At 44.9% G+C, this 19504-nt stretch overlaps 1 protein-coding gene across 2 annotated transcripts; it reads left to right on the forward strand.

The window, feature by feature from the left end:
- Positions 1–1331: 1331 nt before the first annotated feature.
- Positions 1332–4403, forward strand: LOC125531225 (cysteine-rich receptor-like protein kinase 6). Of its 2 annotated transcripts, none has more exons than XM_048695635.1 (7): positions 1332–2249; positions 2572–2697; positions 2802–2941; positions 3026–3236; positions 3338–3578; positions 3681–3831; positions 4010–4403. In XM_048695635.1, the coding sequence occupies exons 1-7, from the start codon at positions 1379–1381 to the stop codon at positions 4262–4264; spliced, it is 1995 nt and encodes a 664-aa protein (XP_048551592.1). In that variant the 5' UTR covers positions 1332–1378; the 3' UTR covers positions 4265–4403. The 2 variants fall into 2 exon arrangements, with proteins under 2 accessions (XP_048551592.1, XP_048551600.1); XM_048695643.1 differs by having other exon boundaries at positions 1333–2249; positions 3341–3578.
- The last annotated feature ends 15101 nt before the right edge of the window (positions 4404–19504 follow it).

Below are 19504 nucleotides of genomic sequence, written 5' to 3' on the forward strand. Positions count from 1 at the left end.
GGTCAAACTTTTAAGACATTGACAATATGTTTACTTATGCGCCTCATATTCACAACAGTATGGGGTATTTATCTTATGTATGTACAATGTATATGCTTTCCCGTGTCCTTCTCAAGGCTATTTTTTTCATGAAGAATGCTACTTTGTACTGAAGAATTTGCATGCCTTAATTCTTTCCGTGGAATATTGAATTTCAATCATTGTAATTAGAACATACATGATCCATCACAAAAAAAAAGAACATACATCATGATTCATTATTTACTAAAAAAATGCGAGAATGTAAATATTAATTATTTGCACTAAGAGATGTCCATGTATTTCTAGTCTGAGTTGTCCATGCATGATTTATTACTGGTAACACCTTTACTACTTTAAACAAAAGTATTTTGCCAAAAAATATGGCCCCACAGTTTTTGCTGTGTACATACACATTTTTTTTCTTTTTTAATCTGGTAGAGGATATTTTATCCCAACATGAAGCACTAACTAAAGAAAGAATCCATGATCCTCAAAATAAAAAAAAAAATCTTTTTTTAACACGAAAAGGGAGTCCAGATGATGATGTGTATTGTGCTTGGACTTTCTTTTTGTTCTCGGACTCTTTTGGTGGGGTGTTGGGACTCTCACATGGGAGTTGTTGCCTGCTGTATTTTGCAATACCAAAGTTATGCTTATGGATGATTGTCTCGTACACCTTTTTCTAAAGGGAAGGCATACGAGTCGTGTCAATCTTTTTTTTGGAGGAGACATGTCAAACTGTTTGTGCATGATAATATTTGATAAGAGTATTTGTATGTAACGCTACATATTTTAAATCTCAGCCGTCAATAGTTAAAACTAACGACTGAGATAATTTAACAACAACAACAACAACAACAACAATAATAATAATAGATAGATAGATAGATAGATAGATAGATAAATAGTAGATAGGTAGCATAAACTTTGACTCGACGCACGTACGTACGGTTTGGTTTGCTTGAAGCATTCCACTCCACGGCTTTGCGGAATGATGAGTCATGCGCATCCAAACTGGTAAAATCCCTTCAATTCAACTGAACTCCAAGCCACCTTTTGCGACTACATTCAATGGAATGGAGAAGGTTCACCCGTTCAGTTTTCTCCTTTCATTGACGGAAGATCGCTACTCTCGCCGTCGGATAATATAAGAGGGTTTTTTTTACACTAAAACTAAAAGTACTTCTCAGTCACAGGCGATGGGGACGTGAATGCTAGTTGCAGAAAACGGACAAGGACTTGCGTTGCCAGTTGCCATGGTCGTCGACAAGGACGTGCACTAGGCAGGCACTAGGCACTACCAAGTTTAATCCCCCCGTCTGCAAAACATACGTTCCAACATCTTGCTCGCTCCACCATGCCCGCCACAAGGCCGAGGATGATATCTCACCGGCTCGTCGTGTCCGCGGCCGTCGTCGCCGTCGCCGCCCTGCTCGCGCCCGGCGCCGCGGGATACCCGTGGCAGGATTGCGTCGACGGCCAATTCGCGGCCGGCAGCAAGTACCTGGCCAACATCAACCTCCTCGCCGCCTCCCTCCCCAAGAACGCCTCGGCGTCCCCAGACCTCTTCGCCACCGCCGAGGCCGGCGCCACCCCGGACAAGGTCTGGGCCCTCGCGCTCTGTCGTGGCGACGCCAACGCCACGTCCTGCCTCAGCTGCCTGGCCCAGGCCTTCCGGGACCTGCCCAACGTCTGCGACTACAGCAAGGTGGCCACCATGTACTACGACTCCTGCACGCTCCACTACTCCAACGCCTCCCGGGACCCCGCGCCGGTGGCGGCGCGGACGTATAGGTTCTGGGAGTACACAAATGTCACGTCGGAGAAGAGCCAGTTCAACAGCCTCGTGGCCAGGCTCGTGAACGCCACCGCGGACTACGCTGCGTACAACTCCACGCGGCGGTACGCCTCCGGGGAGGCCGACTTCGACCGGGAGTTCCCCAAGATCTACAGCTGGGCGCAGTGCACGCCAGACCTGACCGCGGTTCAGTGCCGGCAGTGCCTCGCCAAGAACATGGTGCTGTTGCCGGAGTATTTCGTGGACAGTACAGGAGCCAGAGCTCTGCAGGTCAGGTGCAGCTTCCGGTACCAGACCTATTCCTTCTTTGATGGCCCTGTCATGGTGCGCCTGCCAGCACCAGCACCGAGCACGGAAGCACCAGCGCCTGCGCCTGCTGCGGTACCAACGGTTTTGACGTCGCCGCCGGCGGCGGCGGCATCCACACGAGGTAAGCTTTAATTTTCACCGTACCATGCTAACATTTGCCTTGCCAACGATTTAGCACAGTGATTGACAACAAACCATTCAGTGTCAAACTTTGCCAAATTTTGAAGCACGCTAATAACTTTTCTGTACCTACCTTCTAACAACAAGGAGCCATATGGAAAATACTGTCGAGTTAGAGGGCCTAGAGAAAAAAAAAGGTTTAAATATACAAACCAAGTGAGATACCAATCCAAATTTAGAGTGAAATATGAAAAAAAATCATTTTTCTAAAACATCTTTTCCATTTGAGCTGACATTTTTCTTGTACATTGCTCAATTCACAGGGAGAAAATACAGTGTCCCTGGCATGGTTCTTATTATTCTGCTGCCTACTCTAGCTGCCATAAACCTTGTGGCTTGCTTCTTTTTCTGGAGAAGGAAGCGGCCACTATCAAAAGCAAAACAGTCAGGTATGTTCAAAATTCACCAGTTTACAACGGGAAAGTTTTGAAAGGACCCAAAGCGACGTAGGTTATCTATACTCGTTGTGACTCTGATATCGACCATTAAACAGATCCCAGTTATTTCGCTGACGAGGAGGACAATGAAAATGTAGACTCGATGTTGATTGACATTTCAACCTTGCGGGTTGCAACCGGGGATTTTGCAGATAGCAACAAGCTTGGTGATGGCGGATTTGGCGCGGTGTACAAGGTGCTAAATAGACATTTCTCTACTGAAATCGCCAACTATATTGAGAGTTCGTTAATTGAGCTTAACTCTGGTTTGATCTTTTAGGGTATTCTTCCAGATGGCGACGAAATAGCAGTGAAGAGACTATCGAAGAGCTCAACACAAGGAGTTGAGGAGCTCAAAAATGAACTCTCTTTGGTTGCAAAGCTTAGGCACAAGAACCTTGTAACACTTCTTGGCGTCTGCTTGGAGCAACAAGAGAGGTTGCTTGTCTACGAGTTTGTTCCTAACCGAAGCCTCGACCTCTTCCTTTTTGGTACTTGCCATTGAATCATGCTCAAAGTCAATTATGGCCTCCTTCTCTCTCCATATTATACATTAATATATTCTATATCCATTTACTTTAATAATGAAAAGCAGATTCTGAGAAACATGTAGAACTGGATTGGGAAAAGAGGTACAAGATTATTAATGGAGTTGCTCGAGGACTGCAATACCTCCATGAAGACTCCCAGCTCAGAGTGGTCCATCGTGATCTCAAAGCTAGCAACATCTTGCTTGATAAAGATATGAATCCGAAGATATCAGATTTTGGAATTGCGAGACTTTTTGCGCAAGACCAGACCCATGGAATAACGAACCGTGTTATCGGCTCATAGTAAGTACCATAAGACTTATATCAGGCTAATCCAAGTGGTATGTTGCTTAATCATCTAGTGGTAAGTGACTAAATATGACGTACCTCATCACATTCTTATAGCGGATATATGGCGCCAGAGTACGTGATGCGTGGGAACTACTCTGTGAAATCTGATTCATTCAGCTTCGGCGTCATGGTTCTTGAGATTGTAACGGGGAAGAAGAACAATGACTACAGTAATTCTAAGGAATCTCAAGATCTTCTGAATGCGGTATGTGCTTGCTGTTTGAATATCTAATCACCATTATTACTAGACAACAACGTGTTACCACTTAGTAGGCCGCCGTTTTTTCTAACGAGGCAAAAAATTTATTCCGGTTAATTATAGAAAAACCGGGCGAAAACCTGCACTTAGACTTTTAAGCTCATGGCTACTAAAAATGGTGCAGATATGGGAGCGTTGGATGGCAAGAACGGTGTTGGACATGATGGATCCGAGCATGAACGCTAGCTTCTCAGAGAGCGGCGTGCTAAGATGCATCCATATAGGGCTTCTGTGTGTTCAAGAAAACCCGGCTGATCGACCGCTTATGTCGTCTGTGGTCATGATGCTCGGAAGTGATACTGTGTCTCTATCTGCCCCATCTAGGCCGGCGTTCTATGCCAAGAAGGCTAGCAACAACTTGGGAATCACGTCAACTTAGCACAATTTACATGTTCTTGGGTTGACAATTAAAGGTGTCAACTCTCTGAGGAGGGTTTATTGAGTCAATAACTAAATAAGATTGTGGTGCACTCGATGAAAACATGTTTTCCTGGTAAAGGGTGTTTTTATTGACTCACTGAACACATGTGTGTTGCTATGTATAGATAAACATGTTGAGCCACCGTGTTCCATTTTTTAGAGTAAAGGTAGGAGCCCGACTTTATAAATAACGCCATCACGGCAAGGTCCAGAACAAGGTTCATCAGGGAAAGAGATAAAACAGTTCATAACAAACAAGCTAGGTACAGATCCTAATAGGTGAAGCAAAAGGACGCGCATGCCCGACAATAAACACAGAAACTTAGCAATGATTCTCCATAGAGGGTCATGGGGTAGATAGAGTGATAGCGGAGGTGCGGATTTTGGAAATCATCAACATGACAGCATCAACATCAACGGCTTTAGTGAGAGGGCTCCACTATTGAATAAAGGCAACCATTTTAAACAAACAGTGAGCAGGAAAGTTTGGAAAAAATGCTCAATCGTAAATTTGTTATGAGTAGTCCACTGTCCACAAAGACCACCCAAGAGCAGTAAAAGCAATCCAAAACACCCTAGCTAAGTGTCCGGAGTAATTTCAAGGATAGAAAGAATATCCTCCACATTAGTCAGGTTCCAGGAGATGCTCAACCATGATCGAACGCTGCTCCATCCAAGACTAGCTAGCACACAATTAAAGAGGATGTCCTCCGTGATGTCGATCTCGCCACAAAGAGAGAAAGCCGCGCAAGCATGCCCATGTCGCTTAAGTATTTGATCACTAGCCAGAAGCTTACATGTGATGGCCTACCAAAGGAAGATTCTGATTCAGCTACAGGCCCTTATAGCGAGGACGTGGCCACCACTTGGTGAGTTAATGGAAAATTTTCCAGAAGACAAGTGGGGCAAAAAATCTGGTCAGGGGTCTCCGAGAGCGTAGGAGGAGGGGCAGTGAGAGGTTGCCAGTCAACTAACTCTACTGGAGTCAATGTCCGACGCAGTCCAAGGTCCCAGTTTGAGGCATTTGAGTACATTCAAATCAACTTTAAAGGCGTTACCACTTGTATATAGTCCGTTGTAGAGTATCAACATATGGTTATGCTCCCCCGTTCTCTTTCCGAAGTTCGATATTGTTTTTCTATATCAGAATGTATAATGAAAAGTAAAGACTCAGTCTATTCTGGACTTACAAGTTGGTAGGGGTGGAATTCAAGTCTAGTCTAGCCAGCTCGGCTTCACTTGTTATACCTCATTAAGATAACGAGTTAACTTGGCTCGACTAAACATAACAAGCTCAGATTCAGACTCGGCTCGACTCATGCAACTCGCAAGCTAGCTCATTATAGACGTGAGTATCAAATTATACATATTATGTATGTTATCTAAACAGTATAATCGCTGACACATACTTCTTCACAAATCCCAACATTCCAATTTACACTTAAGGAAAACTTGGTACACTCCACATATCACAATCGTCTACAACAATATTGATACATATCTGTTAATGAGCTAAATGAGTAACTCCTTAGCTCAACTTGTTAAACTTGTTTTGTTAACGAGTTCAAATTAAAACTCGGCTCGACTCCTTGGTCATCGAGTTTGAGTCAAGTCGAGTAGAGTCACGAGCTACTCCTTTAGTCATGGGTTTTGAATTAAAACTTCAGCACTACAAGTTGGGTTTCCGGATTCTTGTAATGTCTTTATCTCGCCCGATGCTGAAGCTATGGATGGTATGAATGGGTGTGCTAGCGCGAGCATTGTAGTGCGGGACCATGAAGGGCCCTTCCAGATGAGCCAGTATTGCTGGTACCTGGGATTTTATGGCCCATTCGTTATTGAGCTTGCAGCTTGTCGATATGCTATGTTGATGGCGGTTGCTAATGGTCTGCCCATAATAGTTGTTGAAACTAATTATCACTCAGTTTTGTCTACATGGCAACATGGTGATGACCGATTGGTTGAGGACTCCTCATCAGGGCACCTTTCTCCCAATCTTCCAAGGATTCCATATTCGATGGACCGGGCAAGAAGCCAATTGACAATCTCATCTATGTACTAGGAGCATCTCTAGAAGATCCCCGAAAAGTTATAGTTGGGGAAAAAAAATTCTGGTTTTGGGAATTAAGACTCGTCTAGTAGATCCCTCAAACCATTAATCCCTAAAACATATAGCTTCTCATCCCCCATAACACATCCCTCTATCCCAGTTTTGCTCTAGCAACACCATTTTTCAGAAAATATAGGTGCGCGCCCGACCTTCCTCTCACTGCCAGCCTGCCTCTCAGCGTGGCCAAACTATTCCACGTCGTTGTCCCGTCACCCTTTGTCACACTTTATTCTCACTTGTTGTCACTAGAATCAGCATATTTGCCACCATCAAGGCCGCCATCGCCTTGCTCTGCGCTGTCTTCTCATTTCGTCTGAAATAGAACCACCCAACCTTGAAGATGGCGTAAGTGGCTCACACCCAAGCCCTAACCCTCCGATGGCCCTGGAACTAGCTAAATTGACCACCGCCTCCACACCCGTCGCCGCCATTACATCCCGGCCACGTTCGTCGCCTCCTCGCCTAGGAACCGCCTCTGCGGCCTGCTAGGAAGAACATGCCTTGAGAGCGGATCTAGAAATGATTTTTGTAAAGAATTCCTGTAAATTTAATCAAAATGTTGTAACATATGTTTTTGAATTAATGCACAGTAGCTAAATCACCTACTATTCATGTCTAAGAAAATTAAAAAATGTCTTAGGTTGCCGATTGATGATCAGTTTGGCATTTAAAAATAAAATGATGATCCTCAGTTTAGTCAATTGGTGGAGACACTCTTAGCAAGAGCCTAGCCCGAGCCAGCCGTTGATGTGTCAGCTGACATGCCCGCGGTCATGTTTGGAATACATGAATTCAAAATGCAGGAACAAGAAAAATACAAAAATTAAAAATAGCATGTATCATAGATTCTTAAAGAAATTAAAATCGTGAAAGGCTGCAGAACTATCACTTGGATGTCATGAGGAAAACGTAGGAATCATACACACAAGGAGAAAAGAAAGTTTGAGGAGTGGACATGAATTTTCAATCTACAAGGGTACGTAGATCACACTCTCCCCCTCTCGTTGCTATGCATCACCATGATCTTGCGTGTGCATAGGAATTTTTTTGAAATTACTGCGTTCCCCAACAGGTTATACCCCAATTGCGAAGATGGCAACACAAAGCTCGGTACCGTACTGGAATTGCTGCAGTGGAAGGTAGAGAATGCTGTGGCTGACAAAGGATTTGAGAAGCTACTGAAAATATTGAAGAAGAAGTTTCCAAAGGATAACGAATTGCCCGACAGTACATATGCAACAAAGAAGGTCGTATGCCCTCTAGGATTGGAGGTGGAGAAGATACATGCATGCCCTAATGACTGCATCCTCTATCGCGGTGCATACAAGGATCTGAACGCATGCCCGGTATGCGGTGCATTGCGATATAAGATCAGACGAGATGACCCTGGTGATGTTGACGGCGAGCCCCTCAGGAAGAGGGTTCCTGCGAAGGTGATATGGTATGCTCCTATAATACCACGGTTGAAACGTCTGTTCAGAAACGAAGAGCATGCCAAGTTGATGCGATGGCACAGTGAGAACCGAAAGAAAGATGGGAAGTTGAGAGCACCCGCTGACGGGTCGCAGTGGAGAAAAATCGAAAGAAAGTACTGGGATGAGTTTGCAAAGGACCCAAGGAATGTATGGTTTGCTTTAAGCGCGGATGGTATTAATCCTTTCGGGGAGCAGAGCAGCAATCACAGCACCTGGCCCGTGACTCTATGTATGTATAACCTTCCTCCTTGGATGTGCATGAAGCGGAAGTTCATTATGATGTCAGTTCTCATCCAAGGCCCTAAGCAACCCGGCAACGAAATTGATGTGTACCTAAGGCCATTAGTTGAAGAACTTTTACAACTGTGGAATGAAAACGGTGTACATACGTGGGATGAGCACAGACATGAGGAATTTAACCTTAAGGCTTTGCTGTTCGTGACCATCAACGATTGGCCCGCTCTCAGTAACCTTTCAGGACAGACAAACAAAGGATACCACGCATGCATGCACTGTTTAGATGACACTGAAAGTATATACCTGGACAAATGCAGGAAGAATGTGTACCGATTGAATGTGCACAGACAAACAAAGAATTCCTGTAAATTTAATCAAAATGTTGTAACATATGTTTTTGAATTAATGCACAGTACCTAATCACCTACTATTCATGTCTAAGAAAATTAAAAAATGTCTTAGGTTGCCGATTGATGATCAGTTTGGCATTTAAAAAAAATGATGATCCTCAGTTTAGTCAATTGGTGGAGACACTCTTAGCAAGAGCCTAGCCCGAGCCAGCCGTTGATGTGTCAGCTGACATGCCCGCGGTCATGTTTGGAATACATGAATTCAAAATGCAGGAACAAGAAAAATACAAAAATTAAAAATAGCATGTATCATAGATTCTTAAATAAATTAAAATCGTGAAAGGCTGCAGAACTATCACTTGGATGTCATGAGGAAAACGTAGGAATCATACACACAAGGAGAAAAGAAAGTTTGAGGAGTGGACATGAATTTTTAGGACACAAGGTGATTTCCCCACGCATTGCTACGGAAATTTAAAGATTAATTTTGGATGGATTTTGTATAAACAAAATGACCTAAACCAAAAGCTATTATTTTTTTAAGTAATTGTGTGTGAACAAAGAGTATGCATGTATGTTGGACCACTGGAGTTGCAACAATTAAATGTGGGTATGCATGTGCTGCAAAATAGTGTTAGGGGATGATGACATGGCACATTTGGTGATGTGCAGGGCTGCATGTTGAGAGAATTAGTGTTAGTGTGGATCAATTATTTAGGTATACTAGATGACACCCCACACGTTATTGCGGGAATATTTTGCAATATAATTGAATGTGATTAACAAGGATATTTGAAGTAATAATATAAAAAGCTAAAACTAAAAATACATATAATTTATTATGTTCATGACTATATAGTTGTAATTTTCTTATTAAATATATAGCATAATAGAATGAAAATTCCCATGTATGTTTGCATGTTGAGATGGGTCTTTTTGTTCATATATGTCATGATGAAGTGGCATGCTTGCATGTTGAGAGACATATGGTAGTGGGGGTGGGCCTTTTCTTACGCATGTTGTGCAATGATGTGGCGTACTTGCATGTTGAGAGAAATAGTTAGTGGGGGCTAGCTATCTAGATATAGAAAATATAGGATAGGATTCCACATGCATCCATTATGAATAGTAAGTTTGAAAAAATAGCAAAAATCAGAAAAAAAATCTGCTTTTTTTTGTTCCATACATCGCCGACAATTCTACTCTTGTGTGAAGTTTCGCAAAAAATGACACCCATGGCATTCTGGCCAAAAATGAGAAAAATCCAGGCAATAATCGAAAACATTGTTTGAAGCAATTGTATGGTCGGTTATATTTTCTTCACTGCAAAATACCCGTGTATCATTCCTTCACGAAATTGTTCATACGCGAGTAGAATGGTCGACCAAGTTTGGTATCCCAAAATTTCATGATTTTTCCAGATTTTTTAATGTATTATTCACATGGGTGCGCCTGGAACTATGTTCACCTATGTATTTTGGAGCTAGGATCTCATATTTGGTTTCCTTCAGAATTATTATGGAATAGTCCATCTCATAATAATTTCGTAGGGATGTAGAATAACAATTCTTTTATTTCAAATGACACCAAAGGAAAAATCCCTATACAAATTCTATACAAATTTCATGTGTTTCATCCTTTGTTCCAAATGGGCCTAAATGCTTGGTGGCTTGGAACTTCTTCAATTAGACTAGGCTAATTTGACTCTATTTTTGTCCGGATGTGTTCGCTTGGAACACCTATTTGTTCATGCATGCGGCCGCATCCCTCAAATTATCCGGACACATCCATCATCCATATGATTGGCGGGGATGAAGAGAAAAGAAAGAAAGAAAGACAAAGAGAGAAAGTGGTACTGGTGGACCGGTTTCAACGTGGAGTGTCCGGACATTTGAACAACTTCATTTCCTCTCGCAAAAAAAAAAACTTCATTTCCTCTCAACATATGCGTTGTCTGGACGTTCGCAGACGGCTTGAACATACGGAGACAATTTTGGGATCCACTCGAAGAGACCTTTTTGTGCCTCCCTCGTGTCCGGGCAATGTTCGATCAATGTTGAGACTATCCGTCCAAACATATAGACGGTTTGAAAAGTCGAGTTGAAGTCTTGAAGATGCTCTTATGTCCCCACCACCATGCTCAGCCTACCCCGGCCACACAACCAGTCCATTGGCTCCACCACAATCCTCGATGCGCCAGTTTTCCATGAGTGGGTGGGTGATCCAGTGGCAATCCAAACGACGAGTCAAAGTTGATCAGCCGCACGCGCAAGTGGCAAAATCATCCGTGTAGAAAAAAAGTTTCGGCAAGATATGCAGCCCGCGGTCTTGGCAAACGGGAGGATGTGACTTGTTTAACAAAGATCCAGCCATTTCTGCATAGACGGCCAAAATGGAAAACATCAACTTGCATCGCCAATTGCGGTGTCGTGTAGGTCGTCGCCGGTGAAGTCCAGCCAAAGATGAGTTCTCAACACTTGGGAGAATATTTGGCTGACGGATGATTCGTAGCCGCCTGCCTTGAGGACTTTGACCGCACAGATCTCCGCTCGGCGTCTACACCGAATGCCACTTAGGAATTCCAATGGTTTCCTTAGCGTGCCGTGCCGGCTCGTCCGGCAGACTACGTGGACTCCAAAGACCAAAGTCCAAGCTCAGAGGTATGGCTAGATAGACACCAGCAGCATGACGGTCGTAGGCAGACATTTAAAACTGATACAAGAGCATCTCCAACGACCCGTCAATCAGACACGCATCTGTCCATGAACACGGGGCAGTCCACGAATACCGATATAAGAGCCAGCCATTTAAAACTATCTCATACTCCCTCCGTTCTTAAATATTTATTTTTCTAAGATTTCAAATGAACTACTACATACGGATGTATATAGAGATATTTTAGAGTGTAGATTCACTCGTTTTGCTCCGTATATAGTCATTTGTTAAAATATCTAGAAAGACAAATATTTAAAAACGAAGGGAGTATAATTTAATGCATATTTCAACGAACCAGACGAAATTCATGCAAATCAGATGATTTTTATATAAACCGGAGTACATTAATTATATTTTCGATACTTTTCATTAGAAAAAGCGGTCGGACCTAAAGCTAGCCTATGGCGGTGCCCGTCGTCCACTTCCTTTCTATTCCGCAATGTCCACCACCTGCCGTCTCAATGAGCAACGGAGGCAATACCCGTTAAGAGAATGTGTGGTCGCCGACGAGGAAGAGTAAAACATAGGAGACGAACCTTCCCACTTGGGACTCGAGCCCCCACCGCCTCCCGTGCCCTACTCATTCTCGTCATAGTCTGCAATCTGTCCATCACCGGTGCTGGTGGACGTGTGGTCGATGATGGACGTGGCCGGCCCGTCGCCGTCCTCCTGCCACATGCGGCCCAAAAGTTCGATGGCGACGCATAGGACGCGAAGTTGGCGGCGTTCTTGTCCTCAATCGCCTTAGCCACCAGCGCCACCTCCGTGTCTGGCTATGCCACCTACGCATTGTGATCGACGACTTGAGTTGGGGTTCCTCGCGGTCATGGCGGCCACGGTCTCCGCGTTCGCTCGCTCGCCGTAGATTTGGCCCTCTGCCAGCGGGTGCTTCTCGAGGAAGAACAGGTTGTACCGTTGCTCCACCTGTGCTTGCCGGAACACCGACATAGGTGCCGATACAGGCTGCTCCTCTGCCATGGCGACGTCGAAGTGTGTTTGTGCCTACTCCATGGTCAAGATGGCATGCACAGGAACGGTATTGGAGCCCGTCTCCATCGTGGGGTCGCCGTTGGAGACCTCAGGCGAGCTGTCCGACATACCAGCCTTGATCTGCCAGCGGCTCTGCCAGTGAGCCGCAAGGGCCGCCACCTCGTGCTTCTGCTCCGTCGACAGGCTCTCTCACAATATGTTCCCACTCGCGCTCACAGGGGAGGATGTAGAGCGGATGTATTGTGGTGTGTTGTAATCTTGGTATGGCCTTCTTTAAATAGCGGATTCCGATAAGGCCAAGCGTCCGGGTGCGTCAATGTGCAGACGCCAGAGTTTGTTCCTCAGCCAACGAGTCTGTTTGATGACGGCAGATGGACGGACGGGTATTGAATGGCCACGGTAGATATCATTTCTGCCTCGTCAAGCAAACGTCTCTTCGACGCTGAACAAACGATGCTGAACAAATGCGAACACCGAGGATGTGGCGCGGGTTGCGTCCTCGGCTGGCGAACTGCTTCAGTTCTGGCGCTAGTGGTAGGTCATGTCTGCTCTGGGCCGATGTTAATGCGGAGTGGTCCTACTAGAGCGGCATGAATGCGGGTAGCTTGCGTCGGGCAGGAAAGCGTGCCGGTGAGGGAGCAGGTTTTGGGTGGCTCAGGTTTGTCAGACGCTTGCGTGGCAGCGGTATGGATGCCTGCAAAGCGCCCACCCCCGCCCCAACTTTGTTTTTGGTCTAAATGTCTAGGCCGTTCGGTCTGGACACTTGTAGGCTATTTGCATTGGAGATGCCCTTATCACCTAAAATAAACTTTAGCAGAGTTATCATATGAGACTGATTGTCAGAATAATCGTCCGTATGAGGACCACAGTAAAACGAAAACAAAAACGTTCCTCTCGTAGTGCATAATTAATGGAGCACGTTTCAAATGGTGCCTGCATCTTGAGGTTGGGGATGCTCATATGGAGTGGCCTCCATCGGCAACTCAATGGAGTAGATGCTTTCCCAGCGATAAGGGCATCAATTAGTTGTTGCCGCCGTATTTCACACTTGATTCACACCCCGCGTGCATGAAATCCGCCTCCATGTTCCCATTGGAGCGCGGCCATTTGCGGGCATATAAAACCCACGTCGACCCCCTTCATTGGTGCCATCCTGTCCCAATCTTCCCCCAAACCCGCCACCTCCACTCACCACCATCGCCCTCATTCACCGCCCGCTATACCATGGCGATCCCCCCCTTACCCATTGCCGCCACAATCACCCCCATCGACCTTGTCACGGCTACACCCTCCTCGTGGACAATTCCCTAGAGAGACTGAAGAGAACCGCGCCAAGACAGAATTCTAGGAGAGGGTGTATGACTACTCCCAATGGGCCATTGAGGACGTGTGTCATAGTGCTGAATCAACCTTCGTCCATGCCAGCCTCCCCGTTGTCCTCGCCTGCTTTGACAGTATGTCGACGACCGCCTGGGCAGAAATGGATGTCGTACTTACAGTGGCCTTCAAAAGTGTAAAAGTATGGCCTTATCCCACATCCATGATGTACAAGTATTCATCGACCATGTGGCGGCTTAAATCATGTCAGTAGAAACCTCCTCGAAGAGCGAGGTCACTTCCAAATGGAAGAAGAGCCCATAGTTCAAATTCTAGTTAAGAATTGTGTTAAATGGTGGTTCAAATCGTAATTGTAATCCAAGTGCAAATCTAGTATGGAAAGAATTGAATTATTGGGGTGGGCAAGAAAGAGGTTTCACATGGTAAAATAAACTGGAGGCTATAATTAATTGGCTATTCTGGGTTTGTGCATCGCTCGGTAGCCTTTATATTATTATGGAGGGCGCTCTATACAGTGGATGGTGATCGATATTATGGCAAATCCGCTAGAGTGGTTTTAAATCCATCACCTTGATGTGTCACTTTTGCTATTGGTTACTATTTTTGGCTGAAGTTTAGTTACTCCCTTGTCTAGGGGTTTCTTCCTGAATGCTAATAACAAGTTAAAAAAATAGGTTGATAGCTATGTCATGAAATACGCACAAGTAAGAATTTCTAGCTTTTGTTGCTAATATAGTAGAAGATATTACATTTGTCGGACTAAATAGTCATTAGATCTACCATCATGTTTTGTCGATGATATCAAATGTGATATCCGTTGAAAATTATATGTCCTGAGTACGCTAATACTTATACTTGATTCAAAATTTGTAATGTAGAAACAACGATACTAGTAGAAAACAGGGCTTTGGTCCAGGCTGGGTCAGCCCATTAGTCCCGGTTCAGTCCAGAACCGGGACCAATATGGGCATTGGTCCCGGTTCGTGAGCCCAGGGGGTCGGCCGGGACACGTGGGCCATTGGTCCTGGTTCATCTGGACCTTTTGTTCCCGGTTGGTGGGATGAACCGGGACCAATGGGCCTCGCTCCTGGCCCACCACCATAGGTCCCGGTTGGTGGCTTGAACCGGGACCAAAGGCTCCCCTTTAGTCCCTGCTCATGTCACCAACCGGGACCAATGAGGTGCCTATATATACCCCTCGCTCGCGAGCAGAGCACCCCAGTGCTCTGTTTTTCTCTGGCCGAGGGGGAGAGGGCTTGGTGGTGCTCTGGCTCACCTTCTATGCACACAAGGTGTTCGATGGAATGCCCGAGCCACACTATTTAAGCTTTTGTAACGCCCTCGATGCGGCTATAGCTACCACGTGTCGAGGCACGACTTAGAGACATAACCGCATTGAAAGCAATGTCGCAAGTCAGGCAATCATCACAACATCCCATGTAATATATAGAATAAAAGGGGAGATACATAGCTGGCTTACACTCGCCACGTCACATCAAAGTACATAAATAACATGCATCATACAATCACTCATGGCCCGACTACGGCACCAAAATGGAAAAGAACTCAACATGCGACAAGGCCCCGAATCAAACCCCAACTGGGCACCACTACTGATCATCAGGAAAAGACACGTAGTAACGCTGAGAGTCCTCGTCGAACTCCCACTTCAGCTCGTACTCGTCACTTGGAGCGGAATCACCTGGACCTGCATCTGGTGTAATAGGAATCTGTGAGCCACAGGGACTCAACAATCTCGCACCCTCGCGATCAAGACTATTTAAGCTTATAGGAAGGGTAAGGCAAATATATGTGGAACTGCAGCAAGCGACTAGCATATATGGTGGCTAACTTATTCGCAAAAGAGAGCGAGAAGAGGAGGCAAAGCACGAGCGAGAAACTAGAGAGCAACCTTCGCAAACATTACTCCAACACCGTGTCCACTTCCCGGACTCCGCCGAGAAGAGGCCATCACGGTAACCCACTCGGTTGATTTATTTTAATTAATTAAGGTTCAAGTTATCTACAACCGGACATTAACAAATTCCCATCTGCCCATAACCGCGGGCACGGCTTTCGAAAGTTCAAACCCTGCAGGGGAGTCCCAACTTAGCCCATGACAAGCTCTCACGGTCAACGAAGGAATAGACCTCCTCCCAAGACATTCCGATCAGACTCGGTATCTCGGTAACTCAAGACACTTCGACAGGTTAAAACAAGACCAGCAACACCGCCCGAATGTGCCGATAAATCCCGATAGGAGCTGCACATATCTCGTTCTCAGGGCACACTCAGATAGGTCAAGCTACGAGTAAAACCAACCCTCAAGTTTCCCCGAGGTGGCCCCGCAGGCTGCCCGGTTCGGACCAACACTCAGAGGGAGCACTGGCCCGGGGGGGTTTAAAACAAGATGACCCTTGGGCTCCGGTAGCCCAAGGGAAAAAGAGGATAGGTGGCAAATGGTAAAACCAAGGTTGGGCATTGCTGGAAAAGATTTAATCAAGGCGAACTATCAAGGGGTTCCCATTATAACCCAACCACGTAAGGAACGCAAAATCCGGGAACATAACACCGATATGACGGAAACTAGGGCGGCAAGAGTGGAACAAAACACTAGGCGAGAGGCCGAGCCTTCCATCCTTCACCAAGTATATAGATGCATTAAGATAACATGGCAATATAATGATATCCCAACAAGTAAATAAAAGATGTTCCAACAAGGAACGGCCTCCAATCTTCACCTGCAACTAGCAACGCTATAAGAGGGGCTGAGCAAAGCGGTAACATAGCCAATCAACGGTTTGCTAGGACAAGGTGGGTTAGAGGTTTGACATGGCAATTGGGAGTCTGACAAGCAAAAGGTAGGCATCGTAGCATTGGCATAGCAAAAGCGAGCAAACTAGCATATCAAAGATAGTAGTGATTTCGAGGGTATGATCATCTTGCCTGCACAGTTGTCAGAGTTGACTGGATCCTCAAGAGCAAACTCAACGGGCTCCTCGTTAGCGAACTCGTCTCCCGGCTCTACCCAAACAATACAAACAAGCAACAAGGATACAATCAACCACGTGCAAACTCAAACAACACAATGCAAAGATGACATGCTATGCGGGATGCGATGCGGGATGCAAAATGCAAGATATGACAGGAAATGCATGAACCCGGCCTCAACTTGGAATTCCAAGGGTGCCACTGGAAAGATGAGATGAAATTGCTTGAAAACGATATAAAGAACGCCGGAATCGGAGTTACGGTTTGGAAATGGCAAGCGTTTCAAAAATGACACGGGTCTGCGTTTTACAGCAAGTAGGCATCTAAATGCAACGAGATGAACATGCTACAGCACCCAAACATGACAACAAAATGCATGGCAGGGATCTACAAAATATTATTAACAAAAGTCTAGCACTGAGCTACGGCCAATTCATCCATTATGAGGTTCAAACAAGCATGGCAAAAACGCAAATGCAAAACAGATTCCAGACTTAGTGAAATTAACACTTGTGTGAAATTTCAGATCAGGAAGCCCTCTTCACAGCAGCAAAGCTACCGGGACCAAAGGCTCCCCTTTAGTCCCTGCTCATGTTATCAACCGGGACCAATGAGGTGCCTATATATACCCCTCGCTCGCGAGCAGAGCACCCCAGTGCTCTGTTTTTCTCTGGCCGAGGGGGAGAGGGCTTGGTGGTGCTCTAGCTCACCTTCTATGCACACAAGGTGTTCGATGGAATGCCCGAGCCACACTACTTAAGCTTTCTCCTCTCCAAGCTCGACCTCCAAGCTCCATTTTCCATAATATTTGTCTAGGTTTAGCGGTCCGTCACGCCCCGTCCCCGTCTTCACCGCCGTCGATCACCCGCGCCGAGCTCATCGCCGGCACCACCGTGGTGAGCCTCTTGTTCTTATCTTCTTTCTGAAATGAAAAATATTCTTACTTGTATGTTTACATAGATACTTGTATTATTTTCTTACTTTTATTATTGCATCTTATATAGTGCGATGGTTTTGGTATCCGCCCCCGTCGGCCCTCGTCCTGTCTATGATTCGGATGTGGTATATATATTATCTTTATAACTATTGGTTCATTTATTGTTTATGAAAATTATGCCGACCAATGTGACATAGATTTTATTTATGTAGGATGTATGTGAATCGGAAATGCCAACCGACCCTATTGTCGAGAGGTTAAATTTAGTTGAAGAAGAAAACAATTTGTTGAAGGAAAAAATAAAAAAAAAATTGAGGAGGAGAAGATGATATTGGAGTTGCATGTTGCGGATGTCGTCGATGATCACAAGATCAAGATGGATGCAATGCGCTTGAAGATTAGAAAGATTAGAAAATATGCCATTCATACTGAGGCTTGGTATCATTATGCCGTTGGATCAATTGTTACCTTGGTTGCGATTATGATCGCATTTGTTTTCGCATTGAAATGTTTTACATAGTTTCAATGTATGGTTTAATTAATTAGATGCTCTGGAGAGCTATATGTTGTTAGATGAGAACTATGTATGCACTTTGGTTTTAATGTGATGATGAACTTCTATTAATTTGGACACTTAATTATATATAATGCACGCAGATGAACCGGCAATGGATGTACGGTGCAGACACACCCGCGAGTACATTAAGGGCGTGCATGAGTTTCTCGATGCGGCTGAGGCAAACAAGCAGAATGGTTTTATGTGTTGTCCATGCACTCAATGTGGGAATACGAGGTCTTACTCTAACCGGAAAATCCTTCACTCCCACCTGCTTTACAAGGGTTTCATGCCACACTATAATGTTTGGACGAGGCACGGAGAAATAGGGGTTATGATGGAAGACGGCGAAGAAGAAGAGTACGATGACAACTATGTGCCCCCTGAATACGGTGATGCTGCAACGGGGGGAGCTGGTGAAGATCAAGAGGAACCAGACGATGTGCCCAATGATGCTGCAACGGGTGAAGCTGCTGAAGATCAAGAGGAACCAGACGATGTGCCCGATGATGATGATCTCCGCCGGGTCATTGTCGATGCAAGGACGCAATGCGAAAGTCAAAAGGAGAAGCTGAAGTTCGATCGCATGTTAGAGGATCACAAAAAAGGGTATGAAGGAAATATGCCCTAGAGGCAATAATAAAGTTATTATTTATTTCCTTATATCATGATAAATGTTTATTATTCATGCTAGAATTGTATTAACCGGAAACATAATACATGTGTGAATACATAGACAAACAGAGTGTCACTAGTATGCCTCTACTTGACTAGCTCGTTAATCAAAGATGGTTATGTTTCCTAACCATGGACAAAGAGTTGTTATTTGATTAACGGGATCACATCATTAGTTGAATGATCTGATTGACATGACCCATTCCATTAGCTTAGCACCCGATCGTTTAGTATGTTGCTATTGCTTTCTTCATGACTTATACTTGTTCCTATGACTATGAGATTATGCAACTCCCGTTTGCCAGAGGAACACTTTGTGTGCTACCATACGTCATAACGTAACTGGGTGATTATAAAGGAGCTCTACAGGTGTCTCCAAAGGTACATGTTGGGTTGGCGTATTTCGAGATTAGGATTTGTCACTCCGATTGTCGGAGAGGTATCTCTGGGCCCTCTCGGTAATGCACATCACTTAAGCCTTGCAAGCATTGCAACTAATGAGTTAGTTGCGGGATGATGTATTACAGAACGAGTAAAGAGACTTGCCGGTAACGAGATTGAACTAGGTATTGAGATACCGACGATCGAATCTCGGGCAAGTAACATACCGATGACAAAGGGAACGACGTATGTTGTTATGCGGTCTGACCGATAAAGATCTTCGTAGAATATGTAGGAGCCAATATGAGCATCCAGGTTTCGCTATTGTTTATTGACCGGAGATGTGTCTCGGTCATGTCTACATTGTTCTCGAACCCGTAGGGTCCGCACGCTTAAGGTTTCGATGACAGTTATATTATGAGTTTATGAGTTTTGATGTACCGA

This window comes from Triticum urartu, chromosome 1 (genome assembly GCF_003073215.2).
Source record: "Triticum urartu cultivar G1812 chromosome 1, Tu2.1, whole genome shotgun sequence".
NCBI classification, from domain to species: domain Eukaryota; kingdom Viridiplantae; phylum Streptophyta; class Magnoliopsida; order Poales; family Poaceae; genus Triticum; species Triticum urartu.